The 18821-nt window shown below is 60.8% G+C and overlaps 1 protein-coding gene across 1 annotated transcript in view; it reads right to left on the reverse strand.

Annotated features, from left to right (window-relative positions):
- Window positions 1-10454: 10454 nt before the first annotated feature.
- The window catches only part of EXD3 (exonuclease 3'-5' domain containing 3), a 296792-nt gene continuing 288425 nt past the window's right edge, over window positions 10455-18821 (reverse strand). The window contains exon 22 of the mRNA XM_080355777.1: window positions 10455-10824. Within this exon, the coding sequence (XP_080211903.1) occupies window positions 10523-10824 (302 nt within the window). The 3' untranslated portion in view covers window positions 10455-10522. The remainder of the gene's footprint in view (window positions 10825-18821) is intronic.

The raw sequence follows: 18821 nt of genomic DNA on the forward strand, positions 1-18821 counted from the left end.
GCGGAGCTGGCCCCGCGCCGCGCCTTTTACCCACCCTTTTATTTGCATAACAATGGCACGGCCGTGACGCCGCGCCGAGGGGCGGGGCCACGCCACCGCGCGCCCATTGGAACGACCGGGCGGGGAGGGGCGGGAAAGCAGCAAGAAGCCACGCCCCCCTCCCCCGGTTCGGGAGTGCGCGGGGCGGGGCGATGGGGGGCGCTGCCGGCACGGCCCGGCTGAGCTTAGCTCGGCTCGGCTCAGCTCGGCTCGGCTCGGGGTTTCGGCAGGGGGCACCACCGCCCAGGCGTGCACGTCCGAGCCATGCCGTGCCGTGCCGAGCCGTGCCGTGCCGAGCCGTACCGAGCCGTACCGAGCCGAGCCGAGCCGTGCCGAGCCGAGCCGAGTCGAGGCGCCCCGCCGCGCTGTGCTGCACCCGGGCTGTGCCCGTCCCCAACCACTCCCCGCCGCCTCCTCACTTCCCCCCGTCCGGGAGCCGGTGGCCCCAAAAGCTGCGGGGATGGGGCTCACCAAGGTGCTGCGGGGAGTCCTTTGCAAACACTCTCAAGCTTGGGGGTGACACCCTTCTTGCTGGGGCTTTGTGTCCCTGTGAGCAAAACTGGGACAGGTGACAGGCAGGGATGGGGGGGTTCAGCCCCCCTGGCACGCAGGGTGTCTGCAGGAGGTTTGGAGGATCCATGAGTGGAACTGATTTTGAGGAGAGAAGACTCAGCCCCCAGCAGGTCCCGCCAGCCCCAGAGTGACCCAGTTGAGTCGCATGGGACTTTATCTGGAGTCAGATCCGCTGCCCAGCTTGTGGCCAGATTCCTGGGGTGGCAGCACCGGGAGGTGTGGACACCACGAGTAGGCAGGAAAACGGGTACAAAGGTAATGAAAATAGTTCGTCGACCCAAAAACACACTGGGGGGCCCTGCCCGCGCTCGTTTGGCCCATGAGAGAGCAAACGGCAGAGGCTGTTGGGGAGCAGCAGCCCTGGGCCGGCACTCGCTGCGGCTGCCGGGCATTTGGTCGGCTGAAGCAGGACAGGAGGTGCGGGAAGAAAGGAAGGAGCGTGTCGTAAAATGAGGTGACAGCAGCCGCGCCGAGGGCAGCTGGCCAGCAAGCTGCTGTCACCTGGCTGTGCTGGCACGTCCATTTGGGGATGGAAAGGGAGAAATCAGCCAACTGCTAAATTCAGCCCCAATTGATGAAATGCCGCCTTGGAGCCATCCATCACACAGCTGGAGGACAGTCGCCAGGGGCTCGGGGCATGATTTGCCCCATGGCGTTGTCCCATGGGTAGTCAGGGAAACACAGCAGGCAGGGATGGCTGGGGCTGGGGCTGGGACTCTGCTCCTGCCCTCGCTGGGTTCTGCTGCTTTCTTTGATGAGGTTAAACCAGCCTGGTTCAGCTGTAAGGAGTCAGCAGAGCAGCTCCTGTTTCTCCTCACATAATAGTCCATTTCTCTGGGTCAATTTCTGCAGATAGTTTTTCTCATCCCCATCCCATTCCTATCTGCACCATCATCCCATGCCCATGCCATCTCTGGCCCCATCCAACTCCCATCCATCCTATCCCCATCTCCTGCCCCATCCCATCCCATCCCATCCCATCCCATCCCATCCCATCCCCATCCCCATCCCCATCCCCATCCCCATCCCCATCCAGCCCTGTCTGGTCTTCAAGTCTCAGCCCATTTGGTTTCCCTGAGCCCGAGCTCTCCCAGTCACATCTTTCTCATGTGAGCACACTGAAGCACATTGTTCTCATGGAACTGGGGTGATTGGGATGGGATCGTGGTCGGCAGCTTGAGGCCGGCACAGCACTGCGGCTGCTGGGCTGCTGACACTTCCCGTCTGTGTCCGGTGTCCCTGCAGCTTCTCCCGGGACATCCCCATGCCACTGAGGCCTGGAGCCCCCACAGTGCTGGCACGGGGCATGGAGGTGGGCTCGGGGCCTTGGGGTCCATGCAGGAGCCAAGTTTGCTGAGGACAGTGAAGAGAAGCCACCCTCTGCCTGTCCTGTCCCCCCGAGGGACCCGTCCTGGGCAGGAGGTGGTGGCCTGCCCCCCATCACCCCAGCTGTGGTGGCAGTGGGGCACAGTAGTGGCAAGCTCTGTCCTCTCGCCCATGTCACTTTGCGGGGTGAGCAGTGGGATGTACCCTGACTCGTGGTGACTCACGGGGAGTTGTGCCCAGGGGCCCAGCATTGCTCAGCGGTGCAAGCAGCTGCGCCACAGCGACTGGGGAGTCCAAGCACTAAACCTGCCGAACCCACCGCGGCAAAACCGGCCAAGGGAAAGTGGAGGGTTGTGCAGGGGCTCTGCTGGAGCAGGGCAGCACGATGGCTGCGGTGGCTTGGGCATGAGGGCTCCAGTCCTGTTGGCTTATCCCATCCTTTCCCCTCCTAAACATCCCAGGACAGCTGATTTTGAGTGTTTACGGGCCATATCCCGTGAGGTGCTGAGACCTCTCAGTGAGCCGTGGGAGAGTGGGAATTGCTCACACCTCCCCGGTCTGGGGCTTGGCCAGAGTTACATCCTTGCAAGCAAATCTGCATTTACCAGTGACACTGGTGAGAAAAATAAAGAGGCTGGGCAGGGACCCAGCCACGCAAATGTTCAGGGCTGGCAGGTGGGGGCAGGACTCGGCCTGGGAACGGCGCCAGAGAGGAAGGGAAAACAGCAAAAAAAACAACAAAAAAAAGGAAAATAAAAAGGCAGTTTGAAACCCTGCATTTCAGTTCCAATTTGCGCCCCAGCTCTGTAACCGGAGAGGAGCCGGGTGCAGGGGTATGGCCGGGCCAGGCTCCCCGCGCAGCGACGGCGAGGGGCTGCGCAGGGGCGGCGGGCGCGGGGGTCCCTGTCCTTCCCACTCGGTGCCGGCTCCCCGGGACCCTGCTAAACCAGTGATCCCGGGCAGCGATCTGCCTGCTCTCTTTTGGGAAGAGGGGAAGCCGTGGCGAGCACGGGTGCTGCAGACAGCGGGAGGCGGGGAGAGGGACCCAGCTCTGCGATGCCTTTAGCAAACAGTCACGCCGAGAGGCGCACACCAAATTCCCCTTCCTCAGGGGATGTGATGACCAAATTTTCCCCCTCTCATGAGAACCTGCGGGTGAGAAGAGAAGGAATGGCTGCTGCCGGCATTGCCGGGGGAGCTCAGCGCCGCGCTGGTGTGTGGGGCTGGGCACTTGCAGCCCTCTTCCAAAAATCCAAGCGGGCAGTGCCCATCCCCTTGGCCAGGCGGACAAGCCAGCGAGCGTCCAGCCACCCCCGGAGGCCTCCTTGAAGGGAGCCAGGGGGACGGATCCGGGGCAGGCGGCGAGGGGGCGTGCCCCCACTTAATTCATTAAAATGTGTCGGAGAGCGTGGGAAAGACGAGAGCTTTTCTTCCCAGCGCACAGACCCAGCGAAAGGCGCGCGGGAGAGCGGCCCGCCCGCCCGCTCCCTGCGAGCCGCAGGAAGCGCAGAGGTTTCCTCCGCCGCCGGCCCCGCCGGTGCTTTGCCTCCCGGCTGCTTGGCAAAGCGGTTGCCAGAGCCCCGGTGGGGAAACGTGGGGCTCGGCCAACACCGGCTGTGAGGACGCGGGATGTGGGCAGGGAGGGGAGCCCACGCGAGGCCGGGGTGCTGGGGGCTGTGGTTGCTGGGTGGGAAGGGCCTCCCTTGCAGACACCCACCTCAGGGAGAGAGGAAAGGGAAACTCGTCCCCCGGCTGCTGCTTTCGGCGAGGGGGCAGCAGGGAGGGGGCTGCCAGGGGGTATCAGGGAGAAACCTTCCTGTGCACCGCCTGAGGGCTCCATGCTCGCAGCGGGGGACCGGCCGTGGGACCAGCCTCGCGCTCTGCCCACCCAGGTAACGCGGCACATCCCAAACCCACGAGCCCCCAGCAGCAGCTGAGCGGTGCCCGGGGACTGAGCCTCTGCCCGTCCTGTGGGCAGAACTCCTGAGGCCAGGCGCTGGGGTTCGTGCCAGGAGCCTCGTGCTCACGCCGCGAGGACATGGGTGCAGGTGCCTCGTGTCCTCTGCAGGGAGCAAAGCACCATGAGCAGAGCTCTTGTGGGCAACGAGACACTCCAGGCCTCCCCCTCCTCCTGGAACACCCACACCATGGGGGGCACCGCCATGGAAATGTAGGCTGGGGACGGCCGCTTCCTGCAAATGACACCATGGATGCTGCTCTGAGTGTTCCCTCCCGCCCAGCCTGTGACAAACAGGATTTGAGACCTGAGTGAGACTCAAGCACGGTCATAAACTCACATGTGGTCATTGTCCTCGGGGGGCACACAGGCTGAGGACCCTGACCCTGCACATAGGCTGTGGTGACGTGGTGCTGGGCTGTGCAGGTTGGGTTGTGACACCACAGCTCGGTCTTTAATAATTCTAGTGCCCATCATCAGTCCTTATCTCGCTGGAAATGCTGCAGCTCTTCCCGTGTTCAAACCCTGCCCCTAACATCCAGCCTCTGTCTTTGACAGTGGGAAAATGCTGTTTGGGCAAAAGGCCACCAGCTGGGACCCCCGGGAGGTGCGGAGCTGTTCCTGTCCCTGCCACATGCAGGGATCTCCGTCTGCCCCTGTCCCGGTGCTGCCGCGCTGCCCTGTGCCGTTGCCTTGGCTGATGTCCCCGTTCCAGCCCGGCACACGTGGACCAAACTGCCTTGGCTCAAGCCTGTGTCTCCTGTGACATGTGGTCCATTGCACTGCATGGTCACTCCTTTGCGGTGGCCTGGGGATGGGGACACATCACCCCACTGCTCCCGCCATGTAGTTCCCCCAAAAAGACACGGTACAGCCCACTGGCCCTGGCCCGAGGGTCGGGTGACGGCTCCGTGGGTACATGCCTGGGGTTGAGGCAGTCCTGGGGGTGACACAGCCATAAACCCGGCAGGACACACCGCGAGGGACACCTGGTGAGCGGTGAGACACTCATTTGCCTGGGAGCTGTGCCTGCATATTGGCAGGCTGGTGGGAAGGGTCTGGTCCTGGGCTATTTCCCAGGGAACAAACATCTTCTTGATGCAAATCGCTGTCCTCACGTGGCACCGACACCTCTCTCCTCTCCCAGCCCCGGCCAGGGGCCAGCAGCAGTGCCCCCCGGCCCGCGGTGTGGGGCAGCTCAAGGACCTGAGCCTGCAGCCTGGGCCCGTGCCCAGAAACACGCCGGTTTGTTTGAAAACGGCAGCCGAGCAACTGGGAGCTCAATTGGAGCATCCGGCTGGAAGAGTGGCTCTGTGCTGAGGACGGGCAGCAGCACGGCCCTGGCCCTCCTCCTCCTCCTCCTCCTCTTCCTCCTCTGCCTTAGGGACTGACCAGCCCTAGTTCAAGCCACAAAGTCACGCCAGGGAAAACCAGGCTGATTTCTCTGAGCCAGTCAAATATGCGACGAGGTTTCCGCTCCAGATTACAGGAGGAAGGAAGTTTGCTGGGAAGGGGATGGGGATAAGGTGGAGGAGAAGGGAGGGAAGCACATTCCTGCCTGATGAGGAGCAATGTTGATATATTCATTTGTAAACTAAAGCTGGCCCGAGTGCCAAACACCTTGTCCCCATCAGACTCTGAAGGATATGCAAGGAGTACACAAGGCGAGGAGAGGAACCCGCCTGACATCCGATGCAGCGTGTGATTTCTCAAGGCTGAGAGATGCTGCTTGCTCAGGTCTCATTCAGGCTGGTGTGACAGAGATAACCCCCTTCTCTAGCTCTGTTTATCACAGGGTCCCCCGTGACCCTGGTTTGCAGTGCAGAGGCAGGAGTGAGCGCAGGTGGAGAGACCTGGGGCTGGAAGGGCTGCTGGTGTGTGCAGCCCCCAAAGAGCTGCACCCCCGCAAGAGCTCTGCGGGAGCTGCCCTTCCAACCTGCCACCAAACGGCTCCATAAAAACCAGAGGGCTCACTACTGCCCTAATAAATGTTAAACATTAGTATGGCACAAACAATGGGATTTTTAATTTTTTTTTTTTTTTAAGTAATCAGATAGGGAAATAATATTGTAGGGTGATGAAACAGCTGGTTTAATTCCCTTTGATCTGTATCCGCCATTCAAAACTGGACAATTTATTGCTTCCTGGATGCCGCTCAAGGCCGGTTCAATGTGGAGTTCGACGCTAACTGTGTCTGTGACTGGAGATGACCTCTCTGCACAGACCCAACCTTGGCTTCACCTCCTGCGGGCAGCACGAAGGGAGGTGCTGTGCTGCGTCTCAGCCACTGCTCCATCCCCGGGAGCCGGATGAACCCCTTGGGAGCTGCTTTGTGCCGTGCCCCCATGTAGGCACGACCTAGCGGTATCTGCCCCGGCTTGGTCTTCTCCTAACACAAGTCCCACCATGGTGACCCTGCCCGAGTGCAGTCAATTGCCAGCAGTAAGCCCAAGAGCTTGTCTCCAAATTGATGGAGATGGCAGGAAGACAAAGTCCTAGAGGTGGCCAGGAGGTGACCCAGCTGTCCCCAGGGGTCAGAGGGAAGGGGCCCTTCCAGGCAGCTGTGTGGCCAGGAGCTGTCCCCAGGGCAAGGGACAGGGTCAGCGTGCCCCGCTGTCCCCTCACCAGCTCTCCTCCACAATGGAAACAGCAGCAGATGGACGTGAAACCACAGCTCCCCAAACCCCGCGAGCGCAGCCCAGCAATGCCCACGGGCTGGCTGAGGAGCTGTTTGGAGGCTCAGGGACACAGCTCTCACCTCCCCACTCCTGTCTGGGGCCGGGGTAACTCAGCTGTTGGTGTGACTCAGAACCTTGCCCCAGAGCGGGTCTGCAGAGGTTGGTCTCATGGCGCGATGAAGCACCTCTCATTGCGGGGACTCTGCAGCACTTTTGCTTTACTTCATCCCCAGTTTCTGCCCTGCCAGAGCAAACCCTGAAGCAGCAGGATGCTGACACGCAGATAAGTCTGCGTGGGGCTGCTCAGCCCCCGGCGCTGGCCATCCCGTGCTCAGCAGCTGGGGTGACCCTACCGGTGCCTCCACCAGACGCTGGTGTAGAGGGGCTGCTGGCAAAGCATGAGCCTCATCCTCCCTCTGCTCAGAGGACACTCTTTAGGGTCCCCAGGTGGTCCCCAGGGGGCTGGGGGTCTGGTTGCCCACACGGACATGGCAGAGCACGAGCCAGGAGTGTTCACGAGGAGGCACCTGATGTGCTGCAGGAGCCATGGTTGTTCTGCAGAGCATCAAGGGTCCTGGCACCAGAGGTGGGTAAATGTAAGGACATTCTGCTTCCAGACAGTGAACAGGTCACCTGGACACACAGGGACAACAGGAAAACCCCCAGAGCCAGAGCACCAGCTCAAGGCTGAGAGTGGTCAAACATCCTTGAGGGGCCAGATCCCTGCAGCCACAGGGCAGTGGGTGCCCCAGGTGGGTGCTGAGTGTCCCCCAGCAGGGATCCCATGTGTCCCTTTCTGCAGGTCTCCTGCCACCCAGCCCAGACACCTGAGGGCTTTGTGAAGGGCTCAAGGGAGAAAACTGTCCTGGCAACCTCAGGCAGCCAGCCTGGCCATGGGCAGGGATGGAGGGATGAAGGGGTGGAAGGATGGAGGGGTGGAAGGATGGAGGGATGAAGTGACAAGGCAAGTATGGCCCAAAGACAGGGAGGTTCGCCCAGCACATATAAAACCAGAGTCTGTGTCTCCATCTGGCTGTATCATCACCTGCAAAGTGGATATTTGGTTTATCCACGTACCAGTTTTCCAGCCCCAGAAACCCCACAAGCACTTGCCAGTGCTCCAGGCCAGGTATATTTAAAGATGCCAGTTTAGCAGAACACAGTTTGTCCTCTGCTGACACTGCCTGGCCCAAACTGTTGCACCAGAAACGTGATAAAAATGACCTGGGGGTAAGAGCAGAGAGGAAATGCCCATTTTAGATGAAGAGGGAATTAAGAAAAACACATTAACACCTAGAGAGAGCGCAGGGCTGGGAAACCAGGACATGAAACAACTCCTTCAGGTTATATGTAAAAATGTAGACAACTGAGGAAGGAAACAGAAAGAATGGATGGAAAAATGATGGCCACTGAGGGTGAGCTTAGCAGAAGTAATTTTAACCCCATTAGGAGAAATAATCACTGTGGCTGGAGGTGTCAATGCAGGAAGGTGGCCCGGGCCCTGAGAGCCTCCAGCAGAATGGGAAAATCCCTTTTTCTTCTGCCCATCTCCAGCGCAAACCAAGAGAGATGGGGAAGGAGGAGCTGAAGGTGATGGGAAGGAAGTTTGCACTCAACCAGACCATTTTTGGATAGCGAGTCCCAGTGCCTTGCACCACCGGCCTGGGGGGAGTGGCCCCCAGCCCCCAGGGCAGTGTTGCTGCATGGCTGGGCTAGGGGAGCTCCCTGGGCCCTGGGGACAGAGGGGACAGACAGACAGACTGCAGCAACTCCCCAGGGCAATGCCCCCAGACCCAGTGTCCCCACAGAGCCAAAGCCTCGGCAGCAGGAGACACGGTCCCCAAGTCCTCCATGCGCAGGGGCTGCATGGTGCTGGGCATGGACACCTCCGGCTGGGCCATGACCAGGGAGGTTTCGCTTTGCGATCCCCAAAACCAGGCTAGGAGGAGGGAAAAAGTGGATTTAAGGCAAATGTGCAGCAGCCGGTGTCAAGATCCCCAGCACCGCGGTGTTGCAGCGTCTGTCGCTCCGCAAGCAGAGCCAGGGCTGGAGGTCTCGCTGGTGCCTGTGCACAGGCCAGCCCATGCTGCTGTGAGGATGATGATGGTGATGATGGTGATGATGGTGATGGTGGTGATGGTGGTGATGGTGGTGATGGTGGTGATGCTCAGCCAGGGAGGAGGCTTTCTGTCCAAGCTCCACCAATCTGGCCAGAGCCAGATTCACACCTGAGCGTGTCCTCACGGGAAGGGGTCAGACTCAGCACCCTGCCCTGCCAAAGCCTGGCCTTACCTCGACGCACAGGCAGTGCCAGCCGTGCATGTGGCCGTGGTGACAGTGCCAGCCATTGTGGTGCTGCTGGCATCCACCGCAACACCAATCAGCTCCAGTGAAGGATGTGTGGTTATTTTCTGCCTTCACTTGAAAGAAATGAGGCTCAGCAGCAGCAAACAAGGGGCGGGGGGTGGTCCTGGCAGGTCTGTGAGGGAGATGGGGATGGGCACAGGGGTCGTGCTGCTCTCTGCCATCTTCTGATGGAAATTGGGACAAAACGGCACACTGTGACCATGGGGAATGTCACCAGGGATGCTGTGCCATGGTGGCAGGGGGTTGAGTCCATGGCCAGCGCTCAGCGGAGACTGCCGGGGAGAGAAGACGGGTGTAGCTGTGGGGACAGCCACCATTCAGTGTCCCTTGCGCTAAAATCCAGGCAGAGGCTCGTGGAAAAAGGCATGTTTAAGGAGGAAAACGTTTAGTTTTGTCACAGGGTTGAGCTGGGAGGTGAGATGTCCCTGGGGAGAAAGGAGCCCCTGGCACTGCATGGCCAGGAGCACTGGGAGAGGGAAAGCGAGTCTTGAATTGCAGCGTAAGCTGCCCAGGCAGCGCTTCCCTGGCCCGTAAATGTCACACTTGAGCCAAGAGCCCCCTGGGCCCTCCCAGCAATAACGTCAGGACCTGGCAGTTACCCGGGGTTAGGGGAAGAGTTCTGCAAATGCTCCTCAGTTGCAGGTGGAGCAGTTTAATCCTGTTCCTGGGCCAGGAGGCATCTGACGGCAGCAGCCAGAGCAGCAGGACCAGCCTGGCGCCTGCATCGACCCCACAGCCTCTGCTGGACACCAGCTATTCCCCCCACGGCCCCCGGTCCTGGCGATGGCGTGACCACACACTTCATTGCCACTCCTGTGTGTGTCCCACAGAGCCCTGGGCACTCAACGGCCCCAACTGGGGGGGCAGGGGATGCTGCTCCCCATCAGGCTGCCAGGCAATGGGACCCCCCCACCAGTCTGGCTCTGCTGGGCAGGCCCAGCTCCAGGGTGATGCAGGTGCCAGCGGGCACTGTGCTGCACCCAGAGGTTTTCCTGTGGGTGCTCAGCAGTGCTCACCCCCCGGCGCCCAGGCCTGTGCCCCCCATGGTCCCTGAGGAACAACGGGAGAGCTCCCGGGAGAGCAGGAGCAGGGGGCGAGGGGGCGCTGGGGACAGGCCATGGCGTGACGTGTGTCCCCAGCTCAGGGCACTGGAGGTGCTCTTGGCCCTGCTCTGCTGTTGGGGACGTGGCTCCTGGTGCCCAACATGAGTGACATAGCAGGGTGGCACTGGGGCGAGGGTGCTGCAGCCTGATGGGTGCCGTGGCGTCGGCACTGTCTGGTAGTGTTTTGGAGAGATCTGCCGCCCTCTTGCCATGCCCAGCCTGGAGGGAGGCAGAAATCAAGCCAAGGGTCCATTCTCCATCAACCTCTGATTTAATGATCTCATGGAGGCCATGTATTTTTGGGCTGTTGTGAACCATCACTGCAAATGTGACAGTCCCTTCCATGGCAGAAAGGAGACCCCTCCCACTCCCAGCCCTGCACTGCAAACCCACAGCCCAAAATCTCCTGACGTTCCCCAGGGAGCACATCCCTGCGGTCCCCGTCCTGCTGTGGAGCCATCCCGAGCCCCCACAGCCCCTCAGCTCAGCTCATAGATGTTCTGCTCATCCCCAGTGGCAACAAGAACATCCTGAAACTGGGAGACAACGCGTCCAAAATGGGACCCTTCCCAAAACACCTTTCCGCAGCCGGTGCAGCAGTAGAAGTCGGTGAGCTCGGCTCTGTCCAGCACCCCGGGGGGGATGGCGGCGACCTGCAGGGCTGTGCCCCCCGCCAGCGCTGCGGCCGCCCCGCGCTGCTCCGGCCCCTCCAGCCGCCCCCCGTGCGGGGTGGCAGCACCGCAGCTCTGGCCGGGCTCGTCCTCGCTCCTCGCCAGGCAGCCTGTGGGGAGAGGAGACAGCAGGTAAACCATTCGTGTGATGAGTGCGGTCTGTGCTCAGCCACGACTGACCCTTGTGTGGGACATGTCATCCCTGCAGCAAGTCCGGGCTCTGCCGTGCATCCCAGGGAGGAGCACCCCATGAATTTGGGAGAACGTGGCCACCAGAGCCCACCACCTGCCTGCCTTGAGCGTGGCACCGTGCAGCCTCCTGCTCCCCAGCAGCCCCTCGGCACCTCTGACATCTCCACCGTGACCTGCCACCGCCAGGCCCTGCCGTGGTTTCGGGAGCTGTCCCGCTCTGAGTGACCACACCAGCGCTGCTGCTGTACTGGCTGCAGTGGTTTTGCCTCCCTGCAGCAGGTCGGGCAAGGCTGGTCCCCAAGATGGGCTGTGTCCCCCTTGGGTTGCGTTACAGAGCAAGCAAACAGCAAGGGAAGCCCTCACTGCTGCTTTAATTAAAACCCACCATTAACAGCTGTTTGCACTGCTCACAACACCCACAACTCTCCTGGCCCAGCCCAGGGACATTGGGCATTGGGGCACGTGTGACACCCACCTCCCATCACATCCCAGGCCAGGGGCTCGGTGGGCACCATGTGGATTCGTGTCCCCTGAGTCATCCCCACAGCCCCCGGGCCCCGGCCTGCGGGGCGGGCAGATCGCTGCCGTCACAAACCAAGAGGCACAGACACCCCGGCAGTGCCGGCAGCCCGGTGCAGGCCCCACCGCCGCGGCACAGCAGGTCGCTGGATCCGGTAGCGGAAGCCGAGGGCTGAGCCGCCGCCATTCATCAGGACACGGGCAGCCGGGGACATGGCTGCAGTTATTGCTGTGGGATGACTCATTTTGACAGGGGGTCTCTTGACCTGCCCAGGCATCAATTAAGACAACAAAAGGCATCCTGCGTCCCACCAGCGGCACCTCCGGAGCACCCAGCCTGCCCCTTTGGAGGATCAGAGGGAGCCTTGTCGGGAGCCAGCTGTGCTGGAGAGGGACACGAGCAGTCCTGGCAGTCTCTTCCCTGCACCTCAGTGCTGTCCGGAGCTGGGACATGCTGGGGATTACTGGGAGAAAGGCTGCGGACAGCCCTGCAATGGCCGCTCCATCCCAGCAGAGCCCTCCCTTGGCTGCCCAGCAGGGCCTGGACCTGCCACTGCAGGAGAGACAGAGCCAAGCCAGGGAAAGGCGCAGGGGCTCAGCTCCCACCAGCCCCCGTTCAGGGGGGCTCCCCAGGGCCCCCCAAGACCTTTGACACCTCCCTAGAGCAGATGACCAGTCCAAGCTGGTGGGGCACGGTCACCCCACTTCCCAGCAGCCAAACAGCCGCACGCAGGGTCAAGGTTGTCACTGGAGACATTCTCAGGGTGGGTTTGCAGCCCAGCCCAGCCCAACACGCAGCCCAGGAGCAGCACAGGCTCGGGGGCTGTTGCCACAACATGAGGGGACGCAGCCCCAAGCTCAGTCCAAGCCGCTGGCCAAGAGCTGGGCTCACCAGCGCTGTGCCCTGGGCAAGTGCCCCACAGCCCTGCTCACAAACGTGCCTTTCCTTCATCCGCTGCGCCTCATCCTTTCCTCATCCTTTCCTCTCAGAGGAAAAAGAATGACCTCAGTTTCCCCTTTTCTCCTGTTTTTGGCATGTGGTGAAGCACCTGGGCTGCTCTCAGGAGATCCCTGTGCCGGCCCGAGCGGGGATGCTGAGGAGGAGCCCCGTTCCCAGGGGATTCTCCTGGACAGAGCCCATCACCCTCTGCCCTCACCCCGTCCTCGCCCCCTCTGCCCTGGGTGACCCGGTGGCACAGGGTGGCCTCAGCCTGGCCATGGAGGGACCGGCTCGCTGAGGAGCCCAAGCTGCAGGATGTGCCTCCAAGCACAGGAACCACAGGCTCCCTGCACAACCTTGGGCCACCACTTGTTTTTCTTCAGTTTATTACACATGGACACAAATCTGCCTTTCTTCCCCTTTTCTATTTATTGCGCCTGCTCTCACGCACCAGACCTCCGCATCGGCCCCCAGGACCTGCAGCTTCGTTGGGACTTTCAGATCCAACTGGAATTGCCAGCAGCCAGCACCGATGGGCAGCATCCTTCCCCACCGTGGAGCCTACAAAATTCCGCCGCCTGACCTGGCAGCATAGCCAGCCCTGCCGGCGCAGGGACACTCGATTCCTGCAGGAATCCTGGGCAATTTGCTCTCCATTCCGACACACTCCAGCAGCCGCCGAGCTGCTGGTGGGCAAAGCCAAACGCAGTCCCCCTCCTCCCCACCATGGGGGTGTGGGAAACCTCCAGCTCCCCCAGACACCCCCATCCCACCCCCCAGGCCTGTGAGAAAAAGAGAAGAAAAGTTCATCCCTTAAAAGCCCAGGGAGAGAAAGGCCGTGATGGTCGCCCAGTAATTTTGCCTTTCGCTTGCACCAGCCCCCTCCTAATTGTGGCTCTTCAAAGGGTTGAAAATGCTACATCACTTCAAAGTGACCATTTTTGAATGGGAGCTTGTAAAACCCTTTCTCCCCCTCCCACCAAATTCTTTCCAGAGCTTTTGAAGATCCTGTGCTCCCCTCGCCGCTGCAGTGAAAGGGCCACCGGGCGCCAGGCGCTGGGTGCCAGCCGGGCACGCAGGGAAAACCGTGCTGGGAAAGGGTCAGATCCCCCAGAATAAAAGGCTTTTCCTGGGGGGAAAGGGGGATTTTTTCAAGAAGGTTTTTCCCCCCGTTGAGACAGGCAGAGCCCTCCCCAGTGAAGGCACAGCCTGGCTCACCAGGATGCTCCACATCGCCAGAGATGGAGCAAAAGGCACCTGGGGGTGCGTGGGGATGGGGGAGCCGCGTGTGTCTGTCCAGCGTGCCCGGAGTTTTTCAGATCTATGGTTTCCAGAGCTCTGCGAGGGCTCGCACCAAAGGCTGGATTCCCACCGCATCTCTGAGGAGGAGAAATGAAAGCGCTTCCTTACCAAATCAATTTGAAACACCTCTTGGGAACTAATAATCCTATTATAAAACATCTCAAAAATAAAAAGCCCTTTTGCCTCTTGCTCACCTCTCCCCGTCTTGCCCGGGTCACCCTGGGGATGACAGAGCCTGACGGGGGCTGAGCCAGGGGAAAGGGGGTACTGCAGGACCCCAGTTTCTGCAGCAAGTTCTTCCCCTGGCTGAGCAAGGCCCCCTCAGCAGTGGGGCCCCAACTCTGCAGCCCAGGAGATGCGCTTTTCAGGTCAGCAGCAGCCCCACGTTGTGCCCAAGCCGCTGCCACGTGCCCCAGGTGGGGTGCAGCAGCAGCCCCACCGGCCCGGGAGGGACCCGCTCCCTTCAGCCCCAGCCACTGACACTGAGGTGGTGGGGACCCATGGCAAAGCCACATCTCTCGTCCTAGGGCACTGCACGGTTCCTGGTGCCCAAAAACCAGGTGTCTTTCACGTGTCCCACTTCAAGGTCTTGCTTGTAGATGTTGGGGCTGAGGCCAGCAGAAGGGATGGAGGGCCCGTAATGGGCAGGAGGATGTTCGCCCTCCCCTGCCCCAGAGAGGCCCTAAGGGGTGCAGGGGTCATATTAAGAGGCCACTGTGACGGTGACACTGGTGACCTGTAGTCCCTACAGCCTAATCTGCTGAGCGCAGTGCAGTATCCTGGGTCAGCGCTGCTGGGACCCCTCACTGCAGGACCAGGCACAGCAGGGCCTGGGAAGCCAGGAGAGAGCAGGACCAGGGCAAAGCTCCTGTGAACCTGTGCCCATTCGTCTGCCTAGACCACGCAGCCCCGGTTTGGCTGGAAACAACCCGTCCCCATGTGCGTGAGCCCTGGGCACCCTCGGGGTTTCTTTGTTGGGGAACTATCTTGTCATTCAAACTCCATGTGGGAGCCGGGTACTTCTGCACAAAACCCTGCCCCAAAGGCTCTGTTTCTAGCCCAGGTCCCTCTGTGTCACCCCATCTAAGACCAAGGCCTTGGGGCGAGGTGCTTGTCCCAGCTGGCTCAGGCGGGGACCTGGCCCTGGCCCCACAGCTCCGCAGTGGGAACCGCAGCCTCCTGCCACCTCCCGAGAGGCACCGGGGTCTGGCAGCGCTTGTGCAAGCTGAGAGCCCTTCTCCCAGCCCGGCAGCCGCACCCAGCTGTCATCGCAACCACACACACGGGAGACTCGTCCGTAATTAGGCAATTAAGGCTGAGGTGTTTTGGAGAAAGCGCACATCGTAAAGGCTTTGCACAAGGCTGAAAGCAGACCTGGGAGCATTCTTGGAGTACAAAGGTGCATGGGAAACCTTGCCACAGTGAGAGATCGAACCCGATAAGAGGAGTTACAAGCCTGAGAAACGCACTCGATTGCAGGGCACTGGAGATGCTGGGTTATCTTTTCCTCCTCAATAAGGTAGATAAGCAAAGGACAAAGGACCTGGGATTGTGCAACCCAGGCTGCAGCCCAGCCACGATCTTAAGATGTTCCCAGGGCGGAGGGGGAGGATGATCTCAAGGCAAGAGGCACCTTCAGTTGCTGTTATCTCCCCGTGCCACAGCAGGAGCAAACCCTGCCAGCTCCTGCGCCCAGCGCCGCGCGGGAGCACCCAGTGGTCCCCAGCTCCTCCCGCTCGGCACAGCGCTGGGGTCAGAGCTCTGCAGACCTGCAGCCACCAAAATGTTGCTGGCTTCTCAGCCCAGCAGTTGTTTTTCACATGAGCAAACAAAACTCTTCTGAAAAGGGCGAGCTGGCAGAGCACAGCTCAGCCGAACCCAGGGGGTGTTTCTGGCTGGTCTCACCATCGCAGCCCCCACCCCAGTCCTGGGCTGCAGGTCCCTGATCCCCATCCGCCCTGCTTGGAGACAAGATGCTCCTGTCACCCTGCTGCACCTCAGAGGGAAGAGAGCCTGAATACATGGGGGTGTCCTGTCTGAGGGTGAAGGGAGCCCCTGGGTCCATGGGTGCAGCCCCTTGGGAACCTGTCCCCTTCCCTGCAGGAATGTGCAGAGCAGCCCAACGGGTCTGGGTGCCTTGGCCTGTCCTGCACGCCAGGGTCGGTGCTGAGGCAGTGAGGATGCACAGGCTGCTCCATGGTGCAAGAGCCCTCCTGGGACAGCACAGGGACCGCCCCTGCGGCAGTGGCCTCTTCCTGCTCTGCACTGGAGCCCTGGCCCAGGCATGTGGGTCCCACCAGCCCATGCCCACAGCTGTCCTAGGGTGGTGGCTGCAGAGAGGGGACTCGGTACCATACCGGTGTCACCCTGGCTCGGAGTCACTGCTCAGCTGTCCCCGCACTGCGGTCTGGCAGCTCTCCCTCCCTCCTGCCTGTGTGCTGCCTGCACCGCCTTCCAGCCAGGAAAGGACAGAAACCTTGAGTCTCCGCTGGGGCACAGGGGGTGCCCGGGTTGGGCTGCTCACAGCCCCACCAGCCCCACGCCGTCCTGCTGCCCAGCACAGAGGTGTCCCAGCTGCTCCTCCAGCTGCCCATGGGGCTGCCCGGGGCTCATCCTGCTCCTGTGGGATGCGAGATTGGAGGAGAAGATGGGTAGTGCAGATCTCACTGGTGCTGAGTACCAGCTTTGGCAGCTGCTCAGGGACGATGTTCACACAGCCTGGGGCTCCCCAGGCTGCTGCATCGGGGTCCCCATTGGGGCCCCTGGCCACTGTGCCTTCTCCTCCGCCTCTCTCCAGCATGGTTAGCAGCACAGCCCGAAGAAAAGCAGAACCAGTTGTTTTCACATTTTGCAAAATACTTCAGATGGCAAGGGGTGATTTTATGATACAAACAGCCTTTTCTGTTTGGCGAATCCAACCAGATCATATGGGCTCTATCCTCGTCTTTCCCAGGGACCAGATTTCATCTGGCAGAGCATCCCCTGAGCACTGGGGCCCCACGCCAGCTGGTTTTACCACACTGACTAAGCAAGAAGCTTCCCCAGGCCAGACAAAAGCCCATGCCACATCCCATCCCCCTGGGTCATCTGGGAGCCCACACGCTGCCCATGGCCTCCAGTGAGGTCCTGCCTGTGCTACATGGTGACCCACAGCACTGCTGCCCCTCTCTGCCCCATCTCCTGCCTCCTCCAGGCACCCGAGCAGCTCAAAGCATCCCACTGGCAAAAAGGCATCACAGGGCAAAGCCGTCCAGGCTTGAAACCATTTCCAGCATGTCCATCAAATCCCTCACACAGGGAAAATATGGCTGTGTCAGGAAAAACATTCCCTAAAACCTGGGAAAGTCCTAGGTCCAAGTTGGAGTGAGCTATTACAGGGTGAATAATTTGCCTTTCATCACTTGGAAGCCCTGCCATAAAAACCTGGGAGCCAAATGGAGCAGCACTGGCCCAAGTGTTGTAGCCAAATCGTGAGCAGCCCTGGGCTGTCAACCGCCAGACCCTGGGACCCGGGAGCACCTGGGCAGCTGCAGGTTTGGGTCAGGGGCTGGTCCTGCAGGATCTGTCCCCATCCACAGCTGGTGGTGCTGCAGCATCCGCGGGTCCCACTGCACCTGCCTGCTCCTCCTGCAGGGGTGGTGCCCCCGGGAGGAGGTTCCCCCCTTGCCTGGGGAAAGGACGTTTTCTTGCCAAGCAGCAGCATCTGGCCATGGTCCCGGGGGTTAATCCGTGCCCAATGACACAAATGAGATGACAGGGCTGGAGTCACGGAGCGGGGGCCAGTCCTGGTGTGGGTGAGCAGCTGGGGGCTGTGGGTGCTGAGCGCCCCCTGTGCACTGGACCACAGCCAAGGGCAGAGCAGGTCCCTGCTGCCAGCCCCCTCCAGAAGAAAAATGCAAAGGAAATTCAGGGAACGACTGAGATTTTCCTTATGAATCCACTCCTCCGGGTGCCCAGCCTGTCCCATCACCACTGCTATCCCCACCAAGCAACAGCAGGACATCGTCATCACACCCTTCCCCTGTTACTCTTCCACCTAGAGTGGCACTTTTTGGGGACAACCGAGTTGAACTCATGCTGACGCTCTCAATCCCAGCAGCCCCAACCAGCATCTCAACAGAAATGGAAACGCCAGGGTGGCTGGAGCCCTGGGGCACAGGGGCCGCCCCCCAGCAAGTCCCCAGGGGTCTTCACTTTGGGTCAGGTGCCACCTGCCCAGCTGTGCCCACCTGCCCAGGAATCACAGCTTCTATTGCATGTCTCTCTCGCAACAAAACACCCACCTCCCGAGGATGCTGTGGTCCCTGATCGCTCCATGTCAGAGGATGTTCCCATTGGAAGATGCCCCCTGAGAAGGTCATGCCCAGCGTGTCCAGCGCAGGGCTCCTCCCTGTCCCAGCGGACGGGGGCCCTGCCCTATGAAACCCCCGGGGGACATAATGGACCTGGCAAGAGGCTGCAGGGCACGATGGAGCTATGGAGTGTTGCAGACACGGTGTAAAGCGTAAAGCAAGGTGGTCCCTGAAGAGTCTGCATGGAGGAGCAACAGTGCTGTGTGCGCCCCCCCAGCTCCGTCGTCCCCAACCCGAAGGGGGAAGGGGAAACCGCTCACACAGCTGAACGCAAACCACAGCATTTCTATTTCCCATACTCTGAAACTGGCTGAACAGGCCCGGCTGGTCGCTGGGTACACACACAGTGAGTGCCCTCACCAGAGAAACCGCAGAGGAGGATGTCCCGGCCTTTTGGGAAGAGCAATACTCCCAGGCTGCCAGCACCATGGGAAAAGCCCCCCCACCATGTCCCTTGTCCCCAGAACCACACGTGCAGCTCCCAGCAAAGCCACAGCTGGCTGGGAGCACTGGCAGCCGCTGCTTTGCACTGCTCTCTCCTGTCAAGCAGATGGGGAAATTGAGGCACGACAAGTGATGCAGGCGAGGGCTGGGGGCAGAGCCTGGGCTGGGCTGTGGCAGCAAGAGGGGCACGCTCCCATCCTGGCATACCTGCGGTCAGTGTCACTCGTCAACAAAACATGTGTCCCTGTGGGGAGGGGTGCAGCGGGGTTAATGCAGCCGGTGTCAGGGCATGGAGGAGCCTCTCCCCGACCCTGAGCCCCCTGAGCCTCCCCAGGCAGGCGGCACCAACTCTCTCCTC

Source organism: Nesoenas mayeri (assembly GCF_963082525.1).
Source record: "Nesoenas mayeri genome assembly, chromosome: 18".
Classification (NCBI taxonomy): Eukaryota; Metazoa; Chordata; class Aves; order Columbiformes; family Columbidae; genus Nesoenas; species Nesoenas mayeri.